Below are 26151 nucleotides of genomic sequence, written 5' to 3'. Positions count from 1 at the left end.
CAGTCATGATCACTTCTAATTAAGTACTGGAGAAATTGAGCTAACAATCTACCTCATCAAGCCCTTGTCCCTTATTGTCTGCCTGCACTGCACTTTCTCTGTAACTGTTACACTTTAATTTGCACTCTAACGAAGGGTCTTGACCGTTTACATAGAATAGTACAGCACAGTACAGGCCCTTCAGCTCACAATGTTGTGCCGACCCTCAAATCCTGCCTCCCATATAACCCCCCACCTTAAATTCCTCCATATACCTGTCTAGTAGTCTCTTAAACTTCACTAGTGTATCTGCCTCCACCACTGGCTCAGGCAGTACATTCCACGTACCAACTACTCTCTATTTTTTATTTTTTTTTCCATAAATGCTGCCTGCCCTGCTGAGTTCCTCCTTGCATTTTGTGTGCTGCTCCAGATTTTCAGCAGCTGCAGAATCTCCTGTGTTTATAACTTTATTCTACATTGTTATTATTCTGCCTTGTACCATGTCAATGCACTGCTGTAATGAAATTGACCTGTAAGAGTCACAGTCATAGAAAAAGTACAGCACAGAAACAGGCCTTTTGGCCCATCTACTATGTGCCGAAACATTTAAACTGCCTACTCCCATTGACCTACACCGGGACCGTAGCCCTCTACACCCCTAACATCCCTAGTACTTACCTAAATTTCCCTGAAATGCTGAAATCAAGCTCGCACTTACCACTTGTGCTGGCAGCTCATTCCGCACTCCCATGACCCTCCGAGTGAAGAAGTTTCCCCTCATGTTCCTCTTAAACATTTCCCTTTTAACTCATGACTTCTAGTTGTAGTCCCACCCAATGGAAAAAAGCCTGCTTGTAATTACCCTATCTATACCCCTCATAATTGTGTATACCGCTATCAAATTTCCCCTCAATCTCCCAAATATAACTCAGGTTCTCCACACTTGCAACATCCTGGTAAATTTTCTCTTTACTCTTTCAACCTTATTAATGTCTTTCCTGTAGGTAGCGACCAAAACTGTACACAATACTCCAAATCAGGAGCATGTCTGGATATTGAATTGATTTGACTTTATTTCTTACATCCTTCACATACATGAGTAAAAATCTTTGTTACGCTCCATCTAAATGTGCCATGTGCAATCATAATCATTTCTAAATAAATAGAACAGTCAATGTAATACAGAATACACTTAAATCAACATGAGTTCATCAGTCTGATGGCCTGCTGGTCCTGGCTTTTGTGCTGCAGTACCGTTTCCCAGATGGTAGCAGCTGGAATAGATTGTGGCTGGGGCAACTTGGGTCCCCAATCATCCTACGGGCGCTTTTTACACACCTGTCCTTGTAAATGTCCTGAATCATGGGAAGTTCACAACACAGATGCGCTGGGCTGTCCGCACCACTCTCTGCAGAGTCCTGAGATTGAGGGAAGTACAGTTCCCACACCAGGCAGTGATGCAGCCAGTCAGGATGCTCTCAATTGTGCCCCTGTAGAAAGTTCTTAGGATCTGGGGGGCCCACACCAAACTTCCTCAACTGTCTGAGGTGAAAGAGGCGCTGTTGTGCCTTTTTCACCACACAGCTGGTGTGTAGTATGCAAGACAATTTTTTCACTGTACCTTGGTGTAGGTGTCAATAATAAACTATTTACCAATTTAGAATCCATAAGAAATATTCAGTTCCCATTCACATTATGTACAAATTCCACATTCCCCAGATCCAGGACACAATCCCACCAGTAACAGAGAGACACAAATTTTCCATTCCCCCAGATTCTTTATTTGTTTTTAATCAATTGACATCGTTGTCTGAACTTAGCTTGATGGGAAGAGAGAGAGAAGGAGAGGAAGAGAGAGAGATAGAGACTGCACACGTTCATTTACTACAATCTTCCAAAACAAAACACATTCCACCAAAGCACATTTAACTGAAGAGAAAAAAAAATATAAAGGAAGAGGTTATAACTACAGAGCTATTTGCATAGTTCAAAATAAACAAAGAAATGAATTTATTTACAACAGGATAAAAAAGTTATCCATAAACAACAGAAGGAGAAATATTTATTCCTTTTAATACAAGAAGATTGCAGGATACATTTTTTTTCTTTATGATTCACAAATGCAGGCTGTTTGTAAAAAAATACTCTGAAGTTTCTAGAATCACACTTTTGAAGTTTAAGATCTCGTCGCCAATTTTTAAATCTGATCTTGCTTCTCAAACTGAACTTAGTAGTCATTGATTATATTGTGTTCTGGAAGAAGCTGTTTTGACTATTCATTCCATTCCATCACAAGAACCATAAAAATACATGCAAAACATTTTACATAGAGGTTATATCACTGGTAATGAGAAAAAAATATCAAAATGCAAGATACAGCATCAGCACTCCAAGCTGAACGCTAATGTGGCAAAGCACATTAGGTGCATATTGCTCTGATCCACCACAGTACGTCATGCATACCACATAATTATTCAGTCATTTTCAAAAATTTTTTAAGCTTTTCATGAGTTTTTTTTTTACAAAAATACCAGTGTTTATTACACTAGTTACTGGATACCTCGGTCTTGCTCTTGTCTGCGTTTAAAGAAATAGTTTAGCTTCACTAGTGAGTTTATTGAAGGATGGAATTATTCAAAAACCGAAGAATATGTATTATACATTCACTTGTGCAATGAAGCTGCATCGAAGCTCTCTTTCCCGGTCTCCCACAGTTTAAACTTTCCAAACTTTGCACCGCACCCCCCCCCCCAAAAAGCAGACGAAAACACAAAACGTTGCCACTGCGCAGCTGATGAGACTTTGCCGCCTTTTACAATCAATATTATATTCATCAAAAACATCTTAAAACTTTTAAATGGAAACTGAGAAACTTGGTGGCAGAGTTTAAGAGTCGGGTGCATTTACAAAAGAAAAGCATTCCCTTAGTTCCTGTGTCGAAGGTAAAGAGCCGCAGCAGGTTAACATACAACACTAGGGCAATGAGTCTGGACATTGCTCCCAAGCCTACTGGACACTACTGACTCGTTTCATGGAGGAACACGCACACACACACACACACACACGCACACACATGTAAGACACACACGTCAGAATTAATAAGTTTCTCATCTTTCAAGATTTAAGTTAGCGAAGCTGCACTATTTTTGATGCTTATTAAACAGAATATATACCTTTAAGCTACAGCACCATACATTTTTATTCAATAACTTAAGCCATAGTGTGTTCTTTATACTTTTTAGTGTCGCTCACTTTTAAATTAACCCAAGAGAATAGAATATATTATACATAGAAACAGAATTATACACAAAAGCAAAATTCTCAGACCAATTTAATATCAACATAATGTATATAAAAATACTTCAAAAATGGGCACAATTTTTTTAATATAAGAGCAAAGATGCCCCAAATGACTGGTAGTAGACAGGAAATTAAAATGCCTACCAATTATCAGTATATCAAGGTGATGACGGCAATGTGTAACGAACATGCATATATCCCACTGCATAACCTGTTATCTCAATTATAAATCCCTTTCCCTAAATTAAAACTGGTGTTTCAAAAGGAAAAACAACTAGAACATCATTGGCCACAAGGACTTGCTGGAGTGAATTAAATTAGTCACTTCCACTGTCCGAGTTAACAAAATGAACTGCCCAACCTTCTACTCCGGTTACCAAAGAATCTCGTACAAATTCTTTTCTACCATTAGAGGCGAAAGGTTGGATTTCTTCTGAAACATCGATCTTTCACCGTAAGCATGGCTTTTGACTTTAAGGTTTGAAAGTTTCCCTGTTACTGGCAAAGCAACAGATGTAGCCGAGACACAGAGCCATAACTCTGGCAAGAACGCTAACCAATGTGTACAACATTAAAGCGTACACCCAGCGGCCACTTTATTAGTTACACCTGCTCGTTAATGCAAATATCTAATCAGCCAATCATGAGGCAGGAAGTCAACGTATAAAAGCATGCAGACATGGTCAAAAGGTTCAGTTGTTGTCAAGAACAAACATCAGAGCGAGGAAGGAATCTGATCTAAGTGACTTTGACTGTGGAATGATTGTTGGTGCCAGGCGGGGTGGTTTGAGTATCTCAGAAACTGCTGATCTCCTGGGATTTTAGTCCCAGTCTCTAGAATTTACAGAGAATGGTGCAAAAAAATGATAAAACATCCAGTGAGCGGCAGTTCTGTGGGAGAAAACACCGTTAATGAGAGGGGTCAGAGGAGAATGGCCAGACTGGTTCAAGTTGACGGGGAGGTGACAGTATCTCAAATCACCATGCATTACAACAGTGGTGTGCAGAAGGGCATCTCTGAATGCACAACGCGTCCAACCTTGAATTGGTGAACTCCAGCAGCATCAGACCGCACCGGGTTCCACTCCTTTACCAATAAAGTGGCCTCTGAGTGTACATTTTAAACAACAACAGTAACAGTGAAGAAGAGAAAGCACACTTCTGGGCCAGGGCAAGGTTGATAAGAAAACTGAAAAAAGCCATCAGAAAACTGGCAACCTCCTGTCACCACTGTGTTGCTGATTCCCTGTACGGTTGACAATTACAGAGCAAATTGAGCAAGTATTGGAAGGAGAAGATATACTCTTCGGAAACTGGGAAGTAAAGAAACTGCATTGCTTACACGGCTGTGCTGACCAGTATTAATGAGGATGAAGGGGGCCTGTGGGTGCTTTTTATGCACAATTTTCTTTGAAAAAGAAAGTTTAAAACACTTGTGGTCCCAAAAACCCTGTGTAAAATATATTTCCTTCTATAGCAACGACACCAGATCAGATTCTAGAACAGGGGTTCCCAGCCTTTTTAATGCCACGGACCAATACCACTAAGGAAGGGGTCCGTGGACCCCACGTTGGAGACCTCTGTCCTTGAGAAATCAAAACCCACTCTCCAAGTTACCTGTTTAACCTTGGGTGCAATTGGTAGGTGTTATGCAAACCCCTTTGTAAGGCAGACCGCACAGCTCACTAAGAAAATAATGCAATATTGCTTAGCCCTTTGAACCAGTTACTTCTGCTATTTTTTTGCCCTCTTCCAGTGGGTGGAGGTACAGCTGTCACCCATTACTGATAAACTGGTCTTAGGGTAGACGGGCCACATTAAGATACCATCAAAAGTGAAGCTCCTGTACCTGAAAAGTGGGTGATTATCAAAGGTGGTTTGATCATATAATTGTAGCGTAGAAACAGGCCATTTGGCCCAAACCTTCTATACTTGGTCCTATCCCTAAATGATTTATTGAGCTTCTCATCTTGATGCTTTTTGAATGATTTCAGTCTTCAACCCATTTTCAGGAACAGTATACCAGGGACTTACCACTCTCTCAGAGAAGGGTCTCTTCAGATACTCTCCAAATCAGTTTCACAACCTTTTTTATGCATTGAACTAATACCATTAAGCAAGGCGTCTGTGGACCCTAGGGTGGGAACCATCGCTCTAATTCTTTTACCCCCTCACCAGAAACCCCGTCCTCTAGTTTGATCTAATCTGAGATGCGGAGAAGTTCCCAGCAATGTATGCTATCAATATCCCTCATAATCTGGCGTACCTCAGTCATGGCCCCTCTTAAAATCTCAACCCTTTGATCACGGAATCCACAAGGAAAATTTAGTTGTTGGTGTAACTTACATTAATTCATGCACTTTCCATCACGCTAACTGATTCAGATAATTGCTAACCGAATAAACACATGGTTTTAAACTGGGATAGGATATGCTTACAGGAGCAACCAATGATTATACTGAACTGAATACCTGCACAATTTCTTTTCGATACAATTCAGCCAAAGTACCAAAAACATGTCAGAGACTTCTGCTACATTCAAAAACTAGAACTCATTAAAAGGTTGAAGAATTGAACTACCTTAATTAGTCGAAGAAAAGGAAACTTCTGTTAAATATCACTGGGAAACCACTACAGTACACAGACAGTACTTTTAAATTGTTTATGTATGATTCCACTGTGAAATCCTCACTGCAACAGTTCGAGATGTCTTCAGTCGGTAGAAATACAGCTGGGATTGGTGCAAAAGAACAGAGCAGAATATATAACTGAGAGAGAGAAACAGAAGGCTTGAAACAGGAACACAGACACGCATACAAAATGCTGGAAAACTCAGCAGGTCAGGAAGCTGCTGTGGAGGGGAATGCATGGTTGAAGTTTCAGGCCGAGACCCTTCATCAGGACAGGGGTCCTGTTTCTCTCTCCACGGATGCTGCCTGATCTGCTGAGTGTTTTTATTTCAGGGTTTCCAGCATCTGCAGAGTTTTGCTGTTGTTTTTCAACCACGGGGAGCAGGTCTGGTTCCCAGTGCCCCACCTCTCACTGCAGTGGGGCTTGGAAAGCCAGATCAGCACATGCACAGATGTGTTCACCCTGACTTATTAGAAATGTGCCTGTACATAATCAAGGCAAAGATATTGTGGGAGGAAAGGAAGGAGGAAGGTAGAGAGACAAAAATCAAAATATGTCGAGACAAGAGAAACTAATTAAAAAGTAGTGTTGAGGCTGGATGCAAATTCAAACACCCCTTTGTGACACTGTAATTTTATGAAAAAGTAGACGACAGGTCCAATTAGAATGTAGTACCATATGCTTATATCAGAACAAACAGCCACACCGATGATTAAAGAAGTGAGCTTGGAATTCATCATAATCATTTACGTATCAGCTCTGTAGAGCTTCACCAGAAAGCCTCCTAGCTCTTAGCAGACTGTTTGAATGAGAAAGGGAGCCGGTCCCGTTCTGGTGAGTTATGAACCTGCAAGGCTCTTTAACGGGGAAGCGGTATCCATTTCCCTCTTGGCTTCCTGTCCGGAGTGCCCAAGGTGCAACTAAGAAGGGTTTTTTTTCTCACTTTCAATGGGACCTACTCAGTGAAGGTGGTTCTTGTTTTTTGCTATAAGATCGCCCAAAGAAACAACCAAAGTGTTGACACTTGTATCTACACCAGAGATGCAAACTCACAAGGATAAGAAAGGCCTGGAAAAGGCACATCAAAATACACAGCTTGCCAGCACTGGGCAAACAACAGTCAGCCTCTGGGAGCTCATGGAAAGAAGCAAAGGTACACACCGTGCCATCTGCAACTGGAAAGAAACCTCTGGCCAATGGGCTAACCTCCTGAAAACGTGCATTCTTTCATCCCTAATTTTCTTGCAAAGGGTTTCAACTTTGTTGGTTGCATCTGCCATTCCCCAAAGACCATTGAACGGTTCGCTAGAACGATAAGATGGACTCTCACCCTCACAATCTACCTCTTTATCACCCTGCACTGTGTTTGCCTGCACCGCACCTGTTTGTGTAACTTTGACACCTTACACTGCGCTCCGTTTTCTCCCGTACTGCCTCAATGCATTGACATGATGACACGATCGGCACTGGCAGAATGCAAAGCAAAGATTTTCACTGAGCAGATGTGATGAGAAATCAACTCATTTAGCATTTCCACCTATAATTATTAGTTGTCACCAGCACCAACTCTTCTACGTTTCGAGTTACCCACCCACTACCCTCTAACCCTCTACACCCCAGTGACAAGAGCAGACTGCTCACTGGAACTTTGTATACAATTCCATTTTGAGTAACAATCACACTTCTTAAAGTTCCTTTTTGGGTATTATAGCGGTTTGTCAATAAATCAAACTGACTCATTGATAAACTGCTTTGATTCCTAAAGCCCTCAGGTGACCATGGCTACTCTGTTGAAGGATTCGATTACAACAGTGCCGTCCCACCAGTAAAACTTCATGCAGCTATCAGTGGAAGGGAGACCCCTGGCAAAGGAGAGGATGTGGAGCGATGTTTCCTATCGTGGGGGTGTCGAGGACTAGAGGGCACAGGCTCGGCATAGAAGGATGTCCCTTTAGAACAGAGATGAGGAGAAATTTCTTTAGCCAGAGAGTGGTGAATCTGTAGAATTCATTGCCAAAGACGGCTGTGAAGATCAAGTCATTGGGTATATTTAAAGCAGAGGTTGATAGGTTCTTGATTAGTCAGGGCGGGGAGAAGGCAGAAGAATGGGGTTGAGACAGATAACAAATCGGCCATGATGAAATGGCGAAATACTCGATGGGCCAAATGGCCTAATTCTGTTCCCATGTCTCATGGTAAAAAGGACAGCCATGCTCTATTCTCCTGGAACTACTGCACACCCACATTATTCCAGACGTCAAGCCCCATGGAACTCATAACCGAGTTTGTTTTTCACACTTTTCCATTCACAGAATGCAATATTCGCTCACTATTTCAGTGACACAGATTTTATAGCGGCCAGTACTCTCCAAGGGTCGTCACCTTGTCGCGGCTCCCGAAATCCCGAAAGCGACGCTGTCTGACATTGATGACATTGATGCTCCTGATAGGGTCACAGGTAGCGGTAAGGTCATGGGGGAGGGTCCAGGCAAAGAGCGATCCAACCAAGGCCTCAGCAGTGGAGCTGGCAGAAGATGATGACACATCACAATGGCAGTGAAGGGTCCCCAGTCATTCCATGTCACTGGACCATGACCCCAATCTGCCAACGACTCTATGATGACTGTACATCAGCCTCCCCACATTAAACAAGGTCACGCTCAGGCATTCTCTGTCAACATCCTGGGTCTTATGTAGATCACGGATCAGTCACCAACGGTCAACCCCTTAGCAGAACATCCTACTCGACTCAAGTGATTGCATCACTACGACTACGCAGTGGCCAGATCCGGCCTAAAGGACCGTCCCTTTAGACCTGGGATGAGGAGGAATTTTTCTGGCTAGAGGGCAGTTAATCTGCAGAATTCATTCTCACACAGAGCAGTGGAGGCCAAGTCACTTGGTGCACCTAGGCAGAGATTGATACGTTCTTGACTGGCGGGGAGGGGGTGCTAAGGGTTACAGTGAGAAGGCGGGAGAATACAACATTTAAGAGAAGTTTGGATTAGTAGATGAGCGGAGCACGGAGGGCTCTGGTCCAGATGCAGTCAGTGGGACTAGTCAGAATCCAACCCTACGTCCTCTGTACAGTGGACTGCAGAAACGTTGATCAACTCCAACCATAACGCTGATTTTGGATAATGGAAACAGGAGGTCATCAATGGCTTATGCTCCACTTAGGAATGAAGGGCCCAAGTTAGTAGGAATAGCAGTTCAGTACAGATTTGATGGCTGAATGGCCAGTTTCTGTGCTGTAGCATGACTCTAGTAAGAGTTTAAAAAATCAGCTAGAAGCAGACTTGAGAGGACAAATGGCCTAATTCTGCTCCTGTATCTTATACTCTGATGGAGAACTGATTGAAACCTAGAAGATTGTGAGGAGTTACCACAGAGAGAATGTTTCCTCTTATGGGAGAATCCGTAGGTGCCACAAGGAGAGTTTGCATAGACTGGGACTTCATTCAACAATACAGCACAGATAGAGGCCCTTCAGCCCAATGGGTCCATGCTGACCACGATGCCCACGAAGCTAGCCCCAATTTCACCAGTGCCATCTTAACACATACCAGTTTCACCCATATCCCCTAGCCCTCAGGGAGTTACAACAGGGCACGTGCTACTTTCTTCACACAAAATGGGAAAAAAAAAATTCGAAATCCAGACAAAAATTTACAACTCGCATTCCCTCGCCTCTTCCATTTTGCTTTCTGGATCCTCAGCAATTAAAACGTTCCCAGTTCAGCAGATCGAAAGGTTTCAACCAAACACAAAATTTATTTGCTTCCCTCACAGTAAGATCAGAAGTGGTTGGAAACACTCAGCAGGTCAGGCAGCGCCTGTGCAGAAAGAGTTCAAATTTCAGGTGGATACTGTTAATTTTTCCACAGCTTTGAAGAAAAATCATCAACCTGGATTTCCGACCTGTTTCTGCCCACGAAGGCTGCCTGACCAGCTGGGTATTTATTTCTGATATCCTTCATCTGCAGTATTTTGCTTTTGATTTTCTAAGAGGGCTCCATCCTCAGAATCTTTTTTGCTCAAACATTTTTCAGCATCAGAACTTGTGTTCTGACAAAGCAACTCTGCAACCATAACTGAAGGGGAACAGACTCCGAGGAAAATCCCTCAACGGGACACTTATTTGAGCTCCAGAAACTTTCTGAGGACCTGGAACTATTTCTTACAGCTGTACATCTTTATCTTAAGGTGTGAAACACAAATAATTCAGCAACTTTTCCCAGTGAGAAGCACATAAGGAATACCTGTTTCTGTACAAACAATTTAATGCATAGAGGTTCAAAATATTATTTTCAAACCCTTCATAAATAAGTGAATCCTGGAAAAGATTTCTTTTTCAACTAAACATTATACTGTGGAACTGCAGTATCTATTTTCCATTGGTTTATTAACTTATCAAAGGTAAATTACAACATTACCTTTTGTAATAAATCTATAGGTTTTCCTTGTTAATTATCTTCCAAAACTTACAACAGCTTTACAAAGTGCCTTAAGGAAGCTGCCTGCCCTCAACATCCCTTTAAACCTTCCCTATGTAGTACTATGAAACAAGATTACATCGAAACCAACTAGAATTAAATAAACATGGATAGTCTTGAAGTGTTTGCTTAATGCTTACAACCCAGCTTGGGCCAATCAACACTAACATTTTTTTGGGGTAATTCAAAGTTTACCTGTGTCTCAAAAGTCTTGCAGCAACGTCTCCCGTAGAAAGTGGTACTTTTACCTTTACAGATGTCACAGCGAAAATGACCTCATGCTGACGGTATTTATAGTGGAGAAGGACTTCAGGGAACTCGAGTTCAGCTGACCTCATGTTGACGGGATTTATGGTGGACAAGGACTTCTGGGAACCTCTAAGCTCAGCTGGAGCTCATGTTGACGGGATTTCTGGTTGGACAAATACTTCAGGACAACACACACAAAATGCTGGAAGAACTCAGCAGGCCAGGCAGCACCTATGGAAGAGTCAACAGTCAATATTTTGGGCCAGGACCCTGCTTCAGGAATCCTCCCATATTGGACCAAAACTTTGACTGTTTACTCTTTTCCTTAGATGCTGCCTGACCTGCTGAGTTCCACCAGCATTTCGTGTGTGTTGCTTTGGATTTCCGGCATCTGTGGATTTTTTTTGTGTTTTTGAAGTACTCCAGGGAACCCCGGAGCTCATGTTGACGATATTTCTGGTGGACAAGAGCTGCAGGGAACCCCGGAGCTCACTGAGCACATGACGAAATGGCAGAAAACCGTACTCTTACAATCAAGAGTTTTGTTGACAATACCTGAATATTGAATTGGGGGGTGGGGGCAATCCTATCAACTGTTTAGTGCTACCAGTTACTCACAATGAAACCAGCTTGTGGCTGTATAACCGGTTTTGCGAGGTCACCTTCCTGAAAATTCCCTGAATTTTTGATGCCCACTGTGCTGACTTGGCAACAAGATGCTGTGACACTGGCTAAGCATCACTGACTTCAAAAGATTAAGAAGCCACCAACCCATGGGACAAAATCCTGACCAGGCTCAGATGCAGAACACGGGGTAAGCTCATCTGGATACAAGTGGTGTATGCTGCTACGTCCAATTGCGCGCACGAAATACTCACACGTAATGCCACTTAAAATGGTGCTCTGCTTTCCAAGGAGTTAGGCTATGAGATTTCCTTTCCAATGAAGCCATGTATATGTTTAGTTACAAGCAGCCCTGAGAAACTCCAAGGAGAGAATGGCTTTCTGAATTACACTGCCTACAATAAACTTTGAAAATAAAGTGGCAAATAAGCTGCTGGAAAGCTGTAATCCAAATCAAATTCTCACCATTTATTTGTTTTAATCTCGATTATGCAACTGCATTGAATTTGGGCAAGATAGGGAAATCTGGTGTGAGGCTGTTCTTGATTTCTCAGGATGTGGCTCTTTATCACAGCCAGCAGTTTCAGGTCTGGAAGGACTTGTTGTTGAGCACTTGATCAGAGCGTCATTCTTGGACTTGGGGCCGGGAAATTAAACAGTTCAGCGTGCGTTTGCCATGACCGCTCAGCGACAGCTAGGAGTTGTTATTCCCCCCTCTGGATGCCAATGGACACCATCCCCAAACCCCACCTGAAACACCGTCCCTTCCTTTCCACCCAGAACGCCGCTAACCTTGGCGCTCTGGAAGGGCCTGGAGGAAGTCTCCCGTCAGGTCCGCCACTTTGGATCTGACCAGCTGGCTTGTTTGGAAGTTGATTGCAAACACCTTGCCACAGGCCAACAGGATTCTTAGCGTGAGGGTGACATTATGAACAGGAAACTGCAATTTAAGAGACTTTTGCCTCGTATACACTTCAATAAAATGTTGATCTGATTATGATAATCGAGTTGGACAAACTGCACCGCTTTATGGCATTGTGAGCCAGGACAAGGGATTGTGGGTCACTTTCAATGAAATCTATGGCGTTTCCAACTTCAACAAAACCTGAAGTCTTGTAAATTGCTGGTGCTGATGACAGGAAGAGTAAAAGCCTTAATATAAATTACACCAAATTAGATTTACCTATTAGCATTCTGGTCTGCTTTACAACCTCAGAAGGCGTTTTGAGATTAAATGGCACAATTGCCGGTAACATTTCCTCTTCCCCCACCGCACGAGACATTTTAGGAGCTGAGGGTTCTCTCCCCCACCAACACCCCCCCCACCCCACAGACTATTTGCCAACTAAAATACAATTTTTTTTTTGTTTTAAACTTCCTGCAAGACAAGTGGAAATAGTGTGAAAGCAGCAGGTGTAAAGGTCGGAACACAGGGAGGATGAGGGACGGTCAAACAGATGTCTCAAGACTGTGTAGAGGGCTTCCCGGAGTAGAGGAGGCGAACTTGTTAACGTCTGAGAGAGGGAGGCTGATCCCACTGTCAACAGCATTGTTGTTCTTGTTGGGTGAACGGGGTGAGCTGGGAGCTCCGCAGATGGTTAGTCCATTAATTTCGACGTCCGTCTCGTCAATCAGGGGAATCCGAGGCTCGTCGTCTTCCATTCCGAATTCAGGGTGGGTCATGAAGTTGTGGATGGAGCTGCGGGATTCCGGCTTCTCTATCCCCTCGTACAAGGAACTACGGAATGCATTCACCACTTTGATCTGTGGAGCAGAGGAGCCAAAAGCAGACAAGTTAGAGAGGCGTCTGACCCGGCCGAGGGGAAGCGTGCAGTGAGAATGGAGATCGTACATATTGTCGAGATTGTGGTCAGGGCTGGGTGCGGTGGAGGCTGTAATATAAATTAACACAACACTGGAAATGCAACTATGACAAATGGAGAAAAATTAAAATTAGTTGTTCAACCGAAAATTCCGAATAAAGATACAGCACTTATATGGAGACTCAATGCCTGATTTAAATGGTAACAAATTGGTTTTTTAAGCAAAATCTGATTATTTATGGTAAAGTGATGATAACGTTTCTGGTAACTACAATATTTGAAGGAAAGGTCTTGACAGTGGTGGGAAGATGAGAACATCATGGGTGTCACCAACAGGGAAAGTGGAGATTTCTTATGATGAAGTCCAATTAGTTAGTGGTCTTTGGAATAATGAGATTGTATGAACAGGAATGAATGGTCAAAAAGTAACAAGACTCTAAAATGTATTACTGTAGAGAAAATCAATAACTCCATAAATAAATTTAACTCTGCCACGGACAGTTCCAGGCTCGGCTGCGAAACAGGAGGGCTGGGCATGGGGTTAACTACCACATCCCATAAAAACCCAGAGCTACAGAGACGCCATCAGCAGCTCCATAGACCTCATCCCTGGGAGAAGAGGGATCTTTGAAGATGGGCTGCACCTGGGGACAACTTGAAAGACTGGCCCAGGACAGAGGGATTCTGGCAAGCGACAGGTGGTGGCTTCTGCCCCAGTGGGGGAGGAGATAGGGTTAAGTAATTTTGTTGGAAAAAGCAACACTGGCTAAGCAAATGTGAGCACTTTCTTGAAAAAAGTATTGCCAATTTCCCCTTCCAAACAATATCACACAGTTCCAAGGGGCTGTGTGAACAGAGCTAAGGGTCTGTGCTTAGGACACACCACTCCCTTCGAACAGTGGCGTTAATCAGTCACCAGGTTATCGATGGAAATGGGCGCCACAGTAGCATGGCGGTCAACATGACGCAATTACAGCTCAGGACGTCAAGAGTTCAGAGTTCAATTCTGGCGTCCGTATGCAAGCAAGTTGGCACGTTCTTCTTGCGTGCCTGGGGGTTTCCTGCGGGTGCTCGGGTTTCCTCCCACAGTCCAAAGGTGCACCGGTTAGTAGGTTAATTGGTCATTGTAAATTGTCCCCTGGTTAGGTTAGGCTTAAAATCGGTGGGTTGCTGGGTGGTGCGGCTCGTTGGGCTGGAAGGGCTTGTTCTGCACTGTATCCAAAACGGAATTCTGGAAAACCCACATCTTTTATGGTGGACTCGGTGGAGTGACAAGGTCCAGCTGAAACAGGTACTTATTTGATTAATCATCACTGTCCCATGTTCCGTTGTGTTTAAGAGTAGTCAACAGGGATTAGTCATGACATAGGGCCGAGTTTGTACAGAACGGCAGAAAGGTAACACCAGAAACATCGGACATCATAAAACAATGAGATACCCCTCGACACACGGTTCAGGTATGGGATTCCACAATGAGCAGACAGAGGTACTAATGCTATGAGTGAGCTGCAAGTTTCAAAGGGGTCCACTGACAACTCCAACCAGTTTCAAATGATGGATTACTGTAAAGATACAAACAGAATAGACCAAACTGGTCTTGTTGGGCACTGCCTTCTACACCAATAGGTAAAGGAAAAGTAAACGTAACAGTGACGAACAAAGACAAAAGAAATGAGCACAATCCCAACAATGAATACCACACGACAGAATCGCGTTACACAGCCACCATGCTGGGAGTCATTATATTGGTATGGTGGTGCTTCGATAACAAAAAAATCAGCAGGTTAAGCTGAACATACGGTGCACAGAGAGCAGCGCACGAACATGCAAGTAGAGCAAAAAAAGGTAATGTGTGTAAACATTTGAGTATAGGCCCAATATTCCACTTTGCAACACACACACACACGCACACAAAGGGTAGAGCTGCATACTGCTGAGATCGAAGCAAATCTTAAGGGACAGGTTTCACCTGACGGTTCCACGTCCCACAACAGGCCCGTGGCTCGGTCACCCCACCGCCACAGGCCCATCTTCCCGATACCTTCTTCCTTTATTCCTTGTCCGGATGGAAAAATAGAAACCCCAGACCAGGCTAACACACTCTGCAAGCTAAACACCATTAGAATAACTGAGGGGAATGGGGAGGATAAAATCAAGGTACAGGTATTCTAAGTACAGACCAGTAAAACAAATTTGCAATCGTTACCCTGTGTACTAGATAGAATAACTGTTAGTGGCAAACGGTTGCCCAATCAGTCCAGTTATTGCATTCTTAGGGAAAAGTGCTTTTGTAAAGATTTTTTTTTGCATTTTTTTTCCTGTTAGATTAAGGAACAAACTTACCTGGGGATTTCACTTCAGTTTAACACTGTGCATAGCTTAAAATCTTAAATTAGCAACATGGTTTTGATTTTTAGAGATTTGGGATTCGCTCTGAATTTCACCCCCTTTTTGTCCACACCCCCCCAACAAAAAGGCACCAGGATACGTCAGGCAGCTGTTTGTCCTCCTGTGACGTAGGGAGAGATGCACACAAAGACACAATGACTTTCTTTCGATGCAGATTTGTCAACTGGTGATGGGAACAAAATAGACTGGCGGTCTAATACAATTACTGCGCTTTAATGCTGCCACCTTGCTTCAACTGACAGGGCTGGAGATATGACAGGTGAGTTAAGGCACTCCTATAGACCGGAATTTTGTTTTTAAAAAGAAAGGTAAGATTAGTCGATAAGGCATGTTGGCAGAAGTATTTATTTACCCAGAAGATGATTACACGGAAGGAAATCAATTGATTTTAGGAATTAAATTCCTTATGGCAAACAGGTAGACTAATTAATTTTCCAACCAAAGGGTTTTGATGCAGTAAAAAAGATTGCGGAGAAATTGAACTCTTCCCCTCTGCCATCAGATTTCAGAATGGACAATGAACTATGTACACTACTTCACAACTGTTTTTTCTTCTCTTTTTGCATTGCCTATTTAATTCTTTTTATTTATATTTCTTATTGTAGTTTATAGTTCTTAAAAATTACTATGTGTTGCCATGCGCTGCTGTCACAAAATACCACGTGTCACAGCATATGCCAGTGATATTTAAACCTGATTATGATCCAACAGCAATGGGATGGGTTCCGGATTCCATGGCACCTCACTTTTTGACTAGTTATCTCGCAAGTTCCTCTCAGATCCCCTGCTCTGTTCAAAAAAAAGATGACTTGAGGCATTCCCCTCTCTGTAACAGTTAGCTGAAGTCTCGCTGGGGTCAGAGTCCATTCTGCTGTGGGGATGGGGCACTGTCACAAGGAGGTGGGAAACCCTAATTTACTGGTGACCACTGACATTTCTAAGAAAATATAAATTTTCTGCCCTTTATCTAAAACCAAAGTTTCTGAAATACAATAATATTTCCCACCCAGGTACCCAAGTGCACATCTGGACTGTAAAGGACAAAAAGTAGGCACTCAGGGACATTTCAAGATTGGCTTTGTACAGCAAGGTCACACAGTGGAGAGCGTCTTGGCTTCAATTCCTCCTGCTGTCTCGAAGGAGTTTGCACATTCTCCAGTGGTCATGCGGGTTTCCTCCAGGTGCTCTGGTTTCCTCCCACATTCCAAAGATTGGTCACATGGGTAATTGGGTGGGCCAGAAGGGCCTGTTCCTCTGCTGTTTCTCTAAATAAATAAATGAGGCCATTTGGGGGTTAGAGTCATTTAATTGTCTGCTTTACCTTGTCAAATTTTCCTTTCTCAGTCCAGGTCCCCCTTTGGACAGTTATGTTGTCTCAACTGACAGGTTCACTTCCCACTGTTGAACGCAAGGAGTTTGCATGACCTCGCCTTGACTGCCTGGGCGTCCTCCCACATTTCAGAGGTGGACGGGTTGTGGGCAAGCTGCTCTAACACTGGAAGCATGGCCACAGCACAGCCTCAGACTGTTCTGGCCGTTAATGCAAACAACGCGTGTCCTCGTATGTTTCTGTGTACCGGCGACAAATTAGAGCTAATCTCTGATCTTCTCTTTATTAGATGATCTCTGCTTCCAGATTGTACTGGTGAGGAAAAATTGGAACTTTTCTTTCCGGTTCAATTTAGTCTCACTTACTTCAACTCTCACTCTTTCTCTATTGTTTAGCAGCAGCCCCATAAGTGATAGATTATACGATACAAAAAACTCAGAGTCATGGAGCCTTCGGCCCATCTAGTCCACGTCAAAATGTTATACTTCCTAGTTCCATCGACCTGCACCTGGACCATACCCCTTCCCATCCAATTACCTTCTCTTAACTGTTGCAATCAAACCTGTATCCAGCTCAAATCACACTCTGAGCAGAGAAGTTAGCCCTCAAAATGTTTCACCTTTCCTGCTTTGCCTACGTGTGGTGCGTGGCCAAGTGGCTAAGGTGCTGGACTAGCGATCTGAAGGTCGTGAGTTCGAGCCCCAGCCGAGGCAGCGTGTTGTGTCCTTGAGCAAGGCACTTAATCACACAACGCTCCAGACCACCCAGCTGAAAATGAGTACCAGCAAAATGCTGGAGGTTAACCTCGTGATAGACTGGCGTCCTATCTGGGGAGGGAGTCTTGTACTCTCAGTTGCTTCACGCCACGGAAACTGGCATAAGCACCGGCCTGATGAGCCTATAAGGCTCAGGACAGACTTTAACTGTTTTGACTATGGCCTCTAGTTCCAGTCTAGTGGGGGGGGGGGGAGTCTGCTTGCATTTACCCTACCTATACCCCTCGTAATTTTACAACTTCTGGAGTGGAGTTTAAAATAGCAGCCAATTCCTCTGTCTGGGCAATAATGCGGTCAGGACAGACATTACTGGGTAGGAATAATCTACACAAGTGCAAGAGTGCCACACTTCACCATCCCATTAAACTTCTTTTAATCTCCAAAGCAAAACGTCTGACCGCACAACTTACTTATTTTTATAAATAAGTGCACCCAAGTTTCACATCTGCAGGCTCTACTGACTCAGGGATCCAAGCAGGAAGGGAAACACAATTATGTCTTACAATTCCGTACAACATGACTGCTCGCCAGCCCTGAGGCAAAGCTGCTGAAAGCTCAAATGGAAGACGACAGAAAGTAAACAGTTGCAGTCTCCACAGAAACAACACACAGCACAGTCACTGGACATAAATAACACACGATCTGCAGGCATAGTCTTCTCCTGAAATAGAGAGATTAGTTTCCCCTGAAAAAAGGTCAGTTTTTCAGTAATTAGCTGCTCACGGATTGCAAACAGGAGTTCTCCCCAGAGGAGTTGGTAGCGTCTAGAGCCACTGTTCAGGAAGACTGGACAGTAATTCCCCATCCACCGCAGACTATATTTGCAGTTGGACATGGACAGAATTCAGGAAATGACCTTTGTTTCGACTTGTTGCAGGCTGCACAACCCCAGTGCTGAACTGCAACTGTGTCCAACTATGCAGCTAACCCTACCCTTAAATTCCAAAACATTTCTCTGCCCCACTTAAGTGCCCAGTTACCAATTAGTTGTACTTGAAGATTTGGCTCTTAAATCCCCTTCGTAGATCGGTAGATATTTGGTGTTAATAGTACGCTGTTTGGCTGTGTCTATCATTTGGCAAACACTACAGGACCAACTGCAAACGATAAACATGAGGGATTCTGGAAATCCACAGCACCACACACACAAAAATACTGGGGGATCTCAGTGGATCAGGCGGCATCTATGGAGGGGAATAAACAGCCGACATCTCAGGCTGAGGGTCCCAGACTGTTTATTCCCCTCCACACATGCAGTCTGACCTGCTAAGCTCCTTCAGCAAGCTGCAGATGATACCCAGAGCCTCTTGAATCCGATTTACAGCTGGGTGCTTCCAAAAGATTAAAAGGGCCGAGAACCCAATCAGTAGTTTATTTCCCACTGCAAGAAAAATGCCGGTGAGCCATGTGTTAGAGTTCCCCATTTCTACTGGTGGAGCTAATTCTTGCGCACTTATAACCTCAAAAAATCTTGGGCATACACTCGAACATTTACACTGCGAGCTCAAGCTGCATTAATAGACAATAAAACTCATCTGCCAGAGGTGCAAAGAATATTTGAGCAGGCACAATGGAATTTAATTCTGAATATTTATTCATCAGCCTTCACTACCACATGACTACAGGAATGTCACAATCAGTTCTGGGTTCTCAACAGAATGAGATTTGTAAAACATGATTACTGAGCTCCCTTTTACCCTGGCACCAAGGGTCAGTGAATTAGCAATGTGACAGTGACGCAACAGCGCAATTTTGATTAAACGCTGATTGCTTGTTTCTTTCAGAAACATTTAGAGGAATGCGCGCACACACACACACACACACACACACACACACACACAAGATGCTGGAGGAACTCGGGCAATATCAGTGAGGGGAATAAAGAGTGGATGTTTTAAGCTCAGAAACCTCACGAGTTTCTACAGCATTTTGTGTATGAGACCATAAGACACAGAAGGAGAATTGGGCCATTCGGCCCATCAAGTCTGCTCTGTTCAAGATTTTAGAGAATCAGGCACAGCTGAGTTACAAAAGAATGTATGAATACACAAAGAATTTACAATCTACCAGGTGTCTGCAAAGGTACATTGTGACATTCCTGTACTTGGCAACGTCCCCTGACCTGATCTCCACCAAAATCTGAACTCCACAAGGACAGAGTTGCACTAAAAAGGCAGATCTCGAGGTTTTGAAAACAGCTCCTTTCCCACAAGCTTCAGGCTGTTGAACCTGGACAACCGTTAACCCTGCCAACTCGGCAATAGAAAACTACAGCCATTCTTGTCACTTAGTTATTTTTATGTCGCCATCAGGTTTTCTGAGTTACTACACAGTTTGACTTCAGAGCACCAGCACTTTATCAGCCTGAATGCTAAATCCAATTAGATTTGATGAGGTGCGTGCTACTGTTTTGTACCCCATAATGTGTTCAGGAACAGCTCCTGCCCTCTGCCATTCCATTTCTGAATGGACATTGAACCTGTGAACACTACCTCACTACTTACTGAATTCTATTTTTGCACCACTTATTTAATTTAACTATTTTATATAATATTTACTCTAATTCACACCCCATTATTTGTTTATTTATCGAGATACAACGTGGAATAGGCCCTTCTAGCTCCTCGAGCTGCGATCCTCCGATGTAACCCTGGCCTAATCACAGGACAATTTACAATTACTAATTAACCTTCCAAACGGACTGCGGGAGGAAACCCACGCGGTGACAGTGACAACATACAAACTCCTTACAGGCAGCGGACGGGAACTGAACCCGGGTCGTTGTGTTAACACTAACACTACGCTACCGTGACAACCCGATATACTGCAGTGAACTGCTGCAGCAAAGACAACAAATTTCACACCGTATGATTCTGATGCTGAGAAACTTTATCATTTAATTTATTTATGGTAACATTACTTTATGTGTTGTGTGTGAGTTATATGCATTGTATTGTGCACAGTCCGGAGGAATATTGTTTTGTTTAATGGTATACATATGTACGGTTGAATGACAGTAAACTTGAACTTGAACTCAGGGGAATTGCTTTGTGTGGATATCAACTTCAGCAGAGCTTAAACTGTCTGAAGTATAGTACTTATACAAGTTCTGAATAGTATTCTACACTGAGTGACCGTGATGCGTTTCAGGGACGTCAGTAACATGTTGTGGTTGAAATGATTTAAATAAGATACTAGGCCAATTCCCACAACACTGGCTAACAGCTCTAACTATGTGTGCAACGGTTACACTGCCATTGTCCTCAATGTGGACAATACATTGGAGATAAAATACTGTAGCATAAGTCTCGTTTCAGCAGATTATTGTACTCATGGTGGTGTAGCGGGATGCCACGTGAATGTCACTGGGAGGCTCGACGTGGCAGCATAGCCATTAGCGTGACGCTATTTAAGCTGGGCGTGTTGGAGCTCGGAGATTAATTCCGGCGCTCCTCGTAAGGAGTTTGTGCGTCCTCCCCGTGACCACGTGGGTTTCGTATGGGTGCTCCGATTTCCTCCCACGGTCCAAAGACACACCGGTAACTGTCACTGTAAATTGTCCTGTGACCAGGCTGGGGTTAAATAGGTGGGTTGCTGGGCACGCAGCTCACTGGGCCAGAAGGGTCTGTTCTACGATGCTATTTCCAAATAAATGAATGAGCATGAAGTGAGTAATAAGAGTTTTGAAAGTCACTGATGGAATGGGGAAGAAGGGGGAGAATCCAAGGGTGTGGAAATTAGGCAGGGGAGTGGAAAGGAGGTGATGACCTAGAGCAGAGATTCCCAAGCTGGGGTCCACGGACCACTCGGTTAACGGCAAGGGTCCATGACATAAAAGAGGTTGTGAACCCCTGCTCTCGAGTGAGGAGGTAGGTTCAATGGGTTGAATGGTCTTGTTCCTGATAACACAAGAGGGCCAGACACAGAACACACTGCGACCGTCAGTCACAGGAGCAGAATTAGGCCGTCCTGCCCGTCGAGTCCGTCCTGCCATTCGATCATGCCCAATTTAATATTCACCCCTCTGTTTCTGTGGCCCAAAATGAATCCCTCAAAATCAATCCACTGTATCAAGTTTATAAGGCTTTAACTAAACCTGCTGTCAGGGAAGATCTGTGAAATAATATATGTCTAACACCACAGGGCATGTTTTAAAGGTGAGGGGGGTACATTCAAAGGAAATGTAAGGGGCAAGAGTGGTGGGTGCCTGGAATGTGTTGCCAAGGGTAGAGCAGAGGCAGAAACATTAGGAACTTTTAAGAGATGTTTTGATAGGCAGATGAATGTATGTGAGGGAAATGGAAGGATATGGACATTGTGTAGGGAGAAGGGGTTAGTTTAGTTGCCCTCTTGATTACTAATGTAATTGGGTCAGCACAACACTGAGGGCCGAAGGGCCTGTTCCTGTGCTGTACTGGTCTAAGTTCTATCAAGCTGGTGCAATTTATTGAATAACTAATTGCCCTCTTCTCGTTGCTACCATCAGGGAGGAGGTACAGGAGCCTGAAGGTACACACTCAATAATTCTGGAACAGCTTCTTCCCCTCTGCCATCAGATTTCTGAACGGACAATGAACCCAAGCGCAGTACCTTGTAGGGTAATGTAACTGGGAGAAATGTACATAATTCACAACACCCGACAATGAGTTGGGGTTTCGCTTTAAGAGGCTGGTCTAATGTGATGACATTACTATGTAAGGATTTTTAGCGCACTTTTGTGTTTAGGTTATGGAGTTCAATAAAATGAGTTATGGGTTTCAATAAGCAAAAACCTACAACATCACTTTTTCCTTTTTTGCTCTTTTTACACTACGTATTTATTTTTACATATATATTTACTATATTTGATAGTTTTATCATGTATTGCATTGTACTGTTGCTGCAAAGCCACAAATTTCACGACATATGCCACTGATATTAAACCTGATTCTGATTCTCAAATGTGATTATTATTTCTTTATTACAAAACAATCTGGAAAAAGAAAAAAAAGTATGGTGTTAACGTATTTGCCTCGCTTTAGCTGGATGCACTGGATAAAGTTACAGCTTCTCAATAAGTCAGGAAACCATATGGAACTGGTCCAACTGATGGATTTTTTAAAAAAAACATTCAATAGTCGTTGCACCCCTAGTTTGTACGTCTTTTCAGAGAGAGAGAGAGAAAAAGTGACACCGTTTATCTGAAACGCTTCGTTCCTGTGGTAGAAGGGGGAAAAAAAACATTTAGATGCAGCAACCCTTGAAATAAAAAGCAGAACAAAAAAAAGTTTGAAATGAGAACACTCAGAAACTGAAAGGGGGAAGAAGGCTCGTTGAGGTTAAGTGCATGGACAGAGATGATATTAACTACATGCAGTTTGTAAGAAACCAGCACTCACGCCCCACTGTGGTAGTAGCAGAAGCGGCAGGTGTAGTATTGGCAGTAGAAAGCACTACATGTGTTGGGGTAGAAAGATTTTTTACATCGTGGTGCTGGCTGATTATGGAGGGCTGCCTTCTCAACGCTCCCTGCAAGGAAGGTCCACCCTGGAAGGTGTTGACTACGCCCATCTGCAAAGAATCAGAGAATAAAACAGCTTTGCTCCATATTGCAAAGACAGAAAGAGAGAAGAGGTACTTTGTGGGGAAAGGCCAGAGGGAGGGGGGGTGGTTAGAGATGGGGAGGGAGGGAAGGAGGGGCAGAGATGGGGGGGCTGGAAGAGAGAAAGGGGCAGAGAGTTGAGCCAGAGGGGTTGGAGAAGGTGGGGGGGAGGAGAGTGAAGCCAGCAAGGGCCAAGGCAGAGCGGGTTGGGGGTGTGGAGTGTAGAGGACACAGAAAAGGCAAGGAGCAAGGAATGGGGGTGCGTGTTGACAGGAAGAGCAGGAACGAAAGGGAGACAGTGGGGGGAGGGGAGTCAGCAATGGAATTCAGAGAGGGAGGTGGCAGCGGAGGGGAAGGGTGGGTTGATGAGCCAGGAGAAAGTGAAAGCAGAGGAGACAAGAGACCGATGGCAAGGGAAGATGAGAGCGAGACAGAGACTATAGGACAACGCAGCGAATGTGGAAGAACTTGGAGGAAAAGAGAGGGAGGAAAAGAAAGGGAGAAAAGGAGAAGGGATGGAAAGGAAAATGTTGGAAATCAAAGGAATGACGTAGAGTCGCAGTTACACCGGACAATTTCAAGCACCCCACAACAAGACTAAAACAGTAAAGGAACGTAAGCAAAATGTAAAATGTTTAAGAGCTATGTCAAGAGAAGGGAAAAGACAGGAAAACAGAAACCCTGGAGGAGAGGTTATTTTTTTGGCCAGATAGACAAGAATTGGTGTACAATTGGCTTCTAGAGACAGGTGTGGGTGGACATTACCTAGAGAAGGGACCTTTCACATAAATACTGTCTTATTTAAAACAAAACATCAGTTCAGTGAGAGACATTGGTAAAGAGGGTGGGGATTGGCAGCTTTTGGAGGGAGCGGGTGGTCTAATTCCTTTCGAGTGAGAGTTTCCAGTCATGGATCCATTGCTGTGGTGGGCTATGGGGTTGTCAGCATACCTGAGTCTGGATTCTATTCAGACCTCTGAACCAGAGGATCTGCCCTCGCCGCAGTTCCATCTCTGCATGGTCAATTTCATCGTTGTCCTCCATCAGTTCTCCCTCAGGGATGTCATCTTTTGTCGTGCCGTGGCCTGCCTCCTTCAGGAACTTCAGGCGGCTGGTTGGGATGCTGGCGATTACCTGCACATAAAAGTTTGAGCTGGTTATCGTTATGCAGACTCAGTGGTGGTGTGGGGGAAGGAGACTCATTCTAGATTATTGTGAGGCAAACCTTCTCTACCAACACCGCCAAGGCTCCATAAGACTCTGGTTAGACCACACTGGGGAGTATTGTGTTCAGTGTTCAATTCTGGTTGCTTCATTATAGGAAGGATGTGGAAGCTTTAGAGAGGGTGCAGAGGAGATTTACCAGGATGTTGCCTGGTTTAGAGAGCACATCATATGGGGAAAGTTAGAGCGAGCTAGGGCTTTTCTACTTAGAGCAAAGGGGGAATGAGAGGTGACTTGTCAGATGTGCAAAGGTAGAAGAAAACACACACTCAACATTTAGGAACCGATTTTTCCCCTTGGCCATTAGATTTCTGAATGGTCCATGAATGCTACCTCTGATTTTGCTCTCCTTTTGAACTATTCATTTATTCTTTTTAATATTTCATATTGTAACTTACTTAATATATTGCACTGTATGGCTGCTGCAGAACAACAAATTTCACGACATACGTCAGTGACAATAAATCTGATTCTGTAAGATGATCGGAGGCATTGATCGAATGGACAGCCAGAGGCTTCTTCCCAGGTTGGAGGTGGCTAATGCGAGAGGGCATCATTTTAAGGTGATTGGAGGGAAGTGTGGCGGGGGGGGGGTTATGTCAGAGGATGGTTTTTACACAGAGAGTGGTGGGTGCATGGACACTCTGCGAGAGGTGGCAGAAGAGGCAGATATATTAGGGGCATGAAAGACACTCTGTGGAAGAAAAACAGAGGATTATGCAGGAGGAAAATGTTAAATTGATCGTAGAATAGGTTAAAGGGTTGGCACAGCATTGTGGGCTGAAGGGTCTGTACTGTGCTTTACTGCTCCATGTTCTAACTCTCCTGTGATATTCCCAGGGATACCTTATTACATTAAAGGCACTAACTCAGTGTCGGATTCCTTGTTTGTGTGTAGTTCTTAATTGTTTCCATTGTATTTATCTGCCCTACTGCGAATGCCTGCAAGTAAACGCAGGGCAGGGTAGTATATGCCCACATGTATGTACCTTGGTAATACATTTACTTTGAACTTTTTGAATGATGTTAACATCAGCTGTTGAGTTGCAAGTTCGAAAGGCAGCAGGGGTCACATCCCACCCGCGATACTTGGAACACAAATTATGACATAAATTTCCATCCTTCCCTGTTGACAGCACTTCGCTCGCGAGGGAGTTCCTGTTGCTAACTCGCTGAAACACTGCGGCAGGCGGCTACCAGGAAACATGACTCAGTCATTCCAGTTTAAATTCATCAGTTGCTCAATGCACTTGGCTCCGCATTGAAGATAGAACGTCAAACAGTACAACACTGGGCAGGCCTTTCGGCCCACAATGCCGTGCTGACCTTGACGCTACTTTATGCTCTTCCAGTGTATGATATCCCTCCATTCCCTTCATAAAGCCTCTTAAATTCCTATTCCTTCCACTACTCCTGGCAATCCATTCCAAACACCTGCCATTCTCCTCACATCACTTTTAAACCGCCCCCTTCTGATCTTTAAGAGCATGTCCTTTGGTATTGGACATCTCTACCCTGGGGAAAAGATACTGTCTACCCTATGTACAGTGCCTTGCAAAAGCATTCAGCTCCCAGACCTTTGTTCACATAAATGAGTATTACAACCAGGGATTTTGATCAGATTGACTGACATTATTTATTTGTGAATCACATCCTCTCCTCTTTTCACAGTAGATCCCCCAAAAATCAGGGGAAATTGTAAAGCATGAAAATGAAAAATTCAAAA

General features: G+C 43.7%; 1 protein-coding gene across 11 annotated transcripts in view; it reads right to left on the bottom strand.

Annotated features, from left to right (window-relative positions):
• Nucleotides 1-1042: 1042 nt before the first annotated feature.
• LOC134355399 (plasma membrane calcium-transporting ATPase 1-like) overlaps nt 1043-26151 on the bottom strand; it is a 357414-nt gene continuing 332305 nt past the window's right edge. For 7 of the 11 annotated variants that reach the window (XM_063065213.1, XM_063065211.1, XM_063065216.1 and 4 more), the window contains exons 20-21: nt 24153-24335; nt 1044-13046 (exon numbers count right to left, since the gene is read on the bottom strand). In XM_063065213.1, coding sequence (XP_062921283.1) covers nt 12732-13046; nt 24153-24335 — 498 coding nt within the window. In that variant the 3' untranslated portion in view covers nt 1044-12731. Of the gene's footprint in view, nt 13047-22998; nt 23171-24152; nt 24336-26151 lie in introns of all 11 variants that reach the window. The other 4 variants (XM_063065220.1, XM_063065219.1, XM_063065221.1 and 1 more) reach the window with 3 other exon arrangements.

This window comes from Mobula hypostoma, chromosome 13, assembly GCF_963921235.1.
Source record: "Mobula hypostoma chromosome 13, sMobHyp1.1, whole genome shotgun sequence".
NCBI classification, from domain to species: Eukaryota; Metazoa; Chordata; class Chondrichthyes; order Myliobatiformes; family Myliobatidae; genus Mobula; species Mobula hypostoma.
The sequence above is the reverse complement of the archived record's forward strand: the minus strand, read 5'-3'. Positions and strand labels throughout refer to the sequence as shown.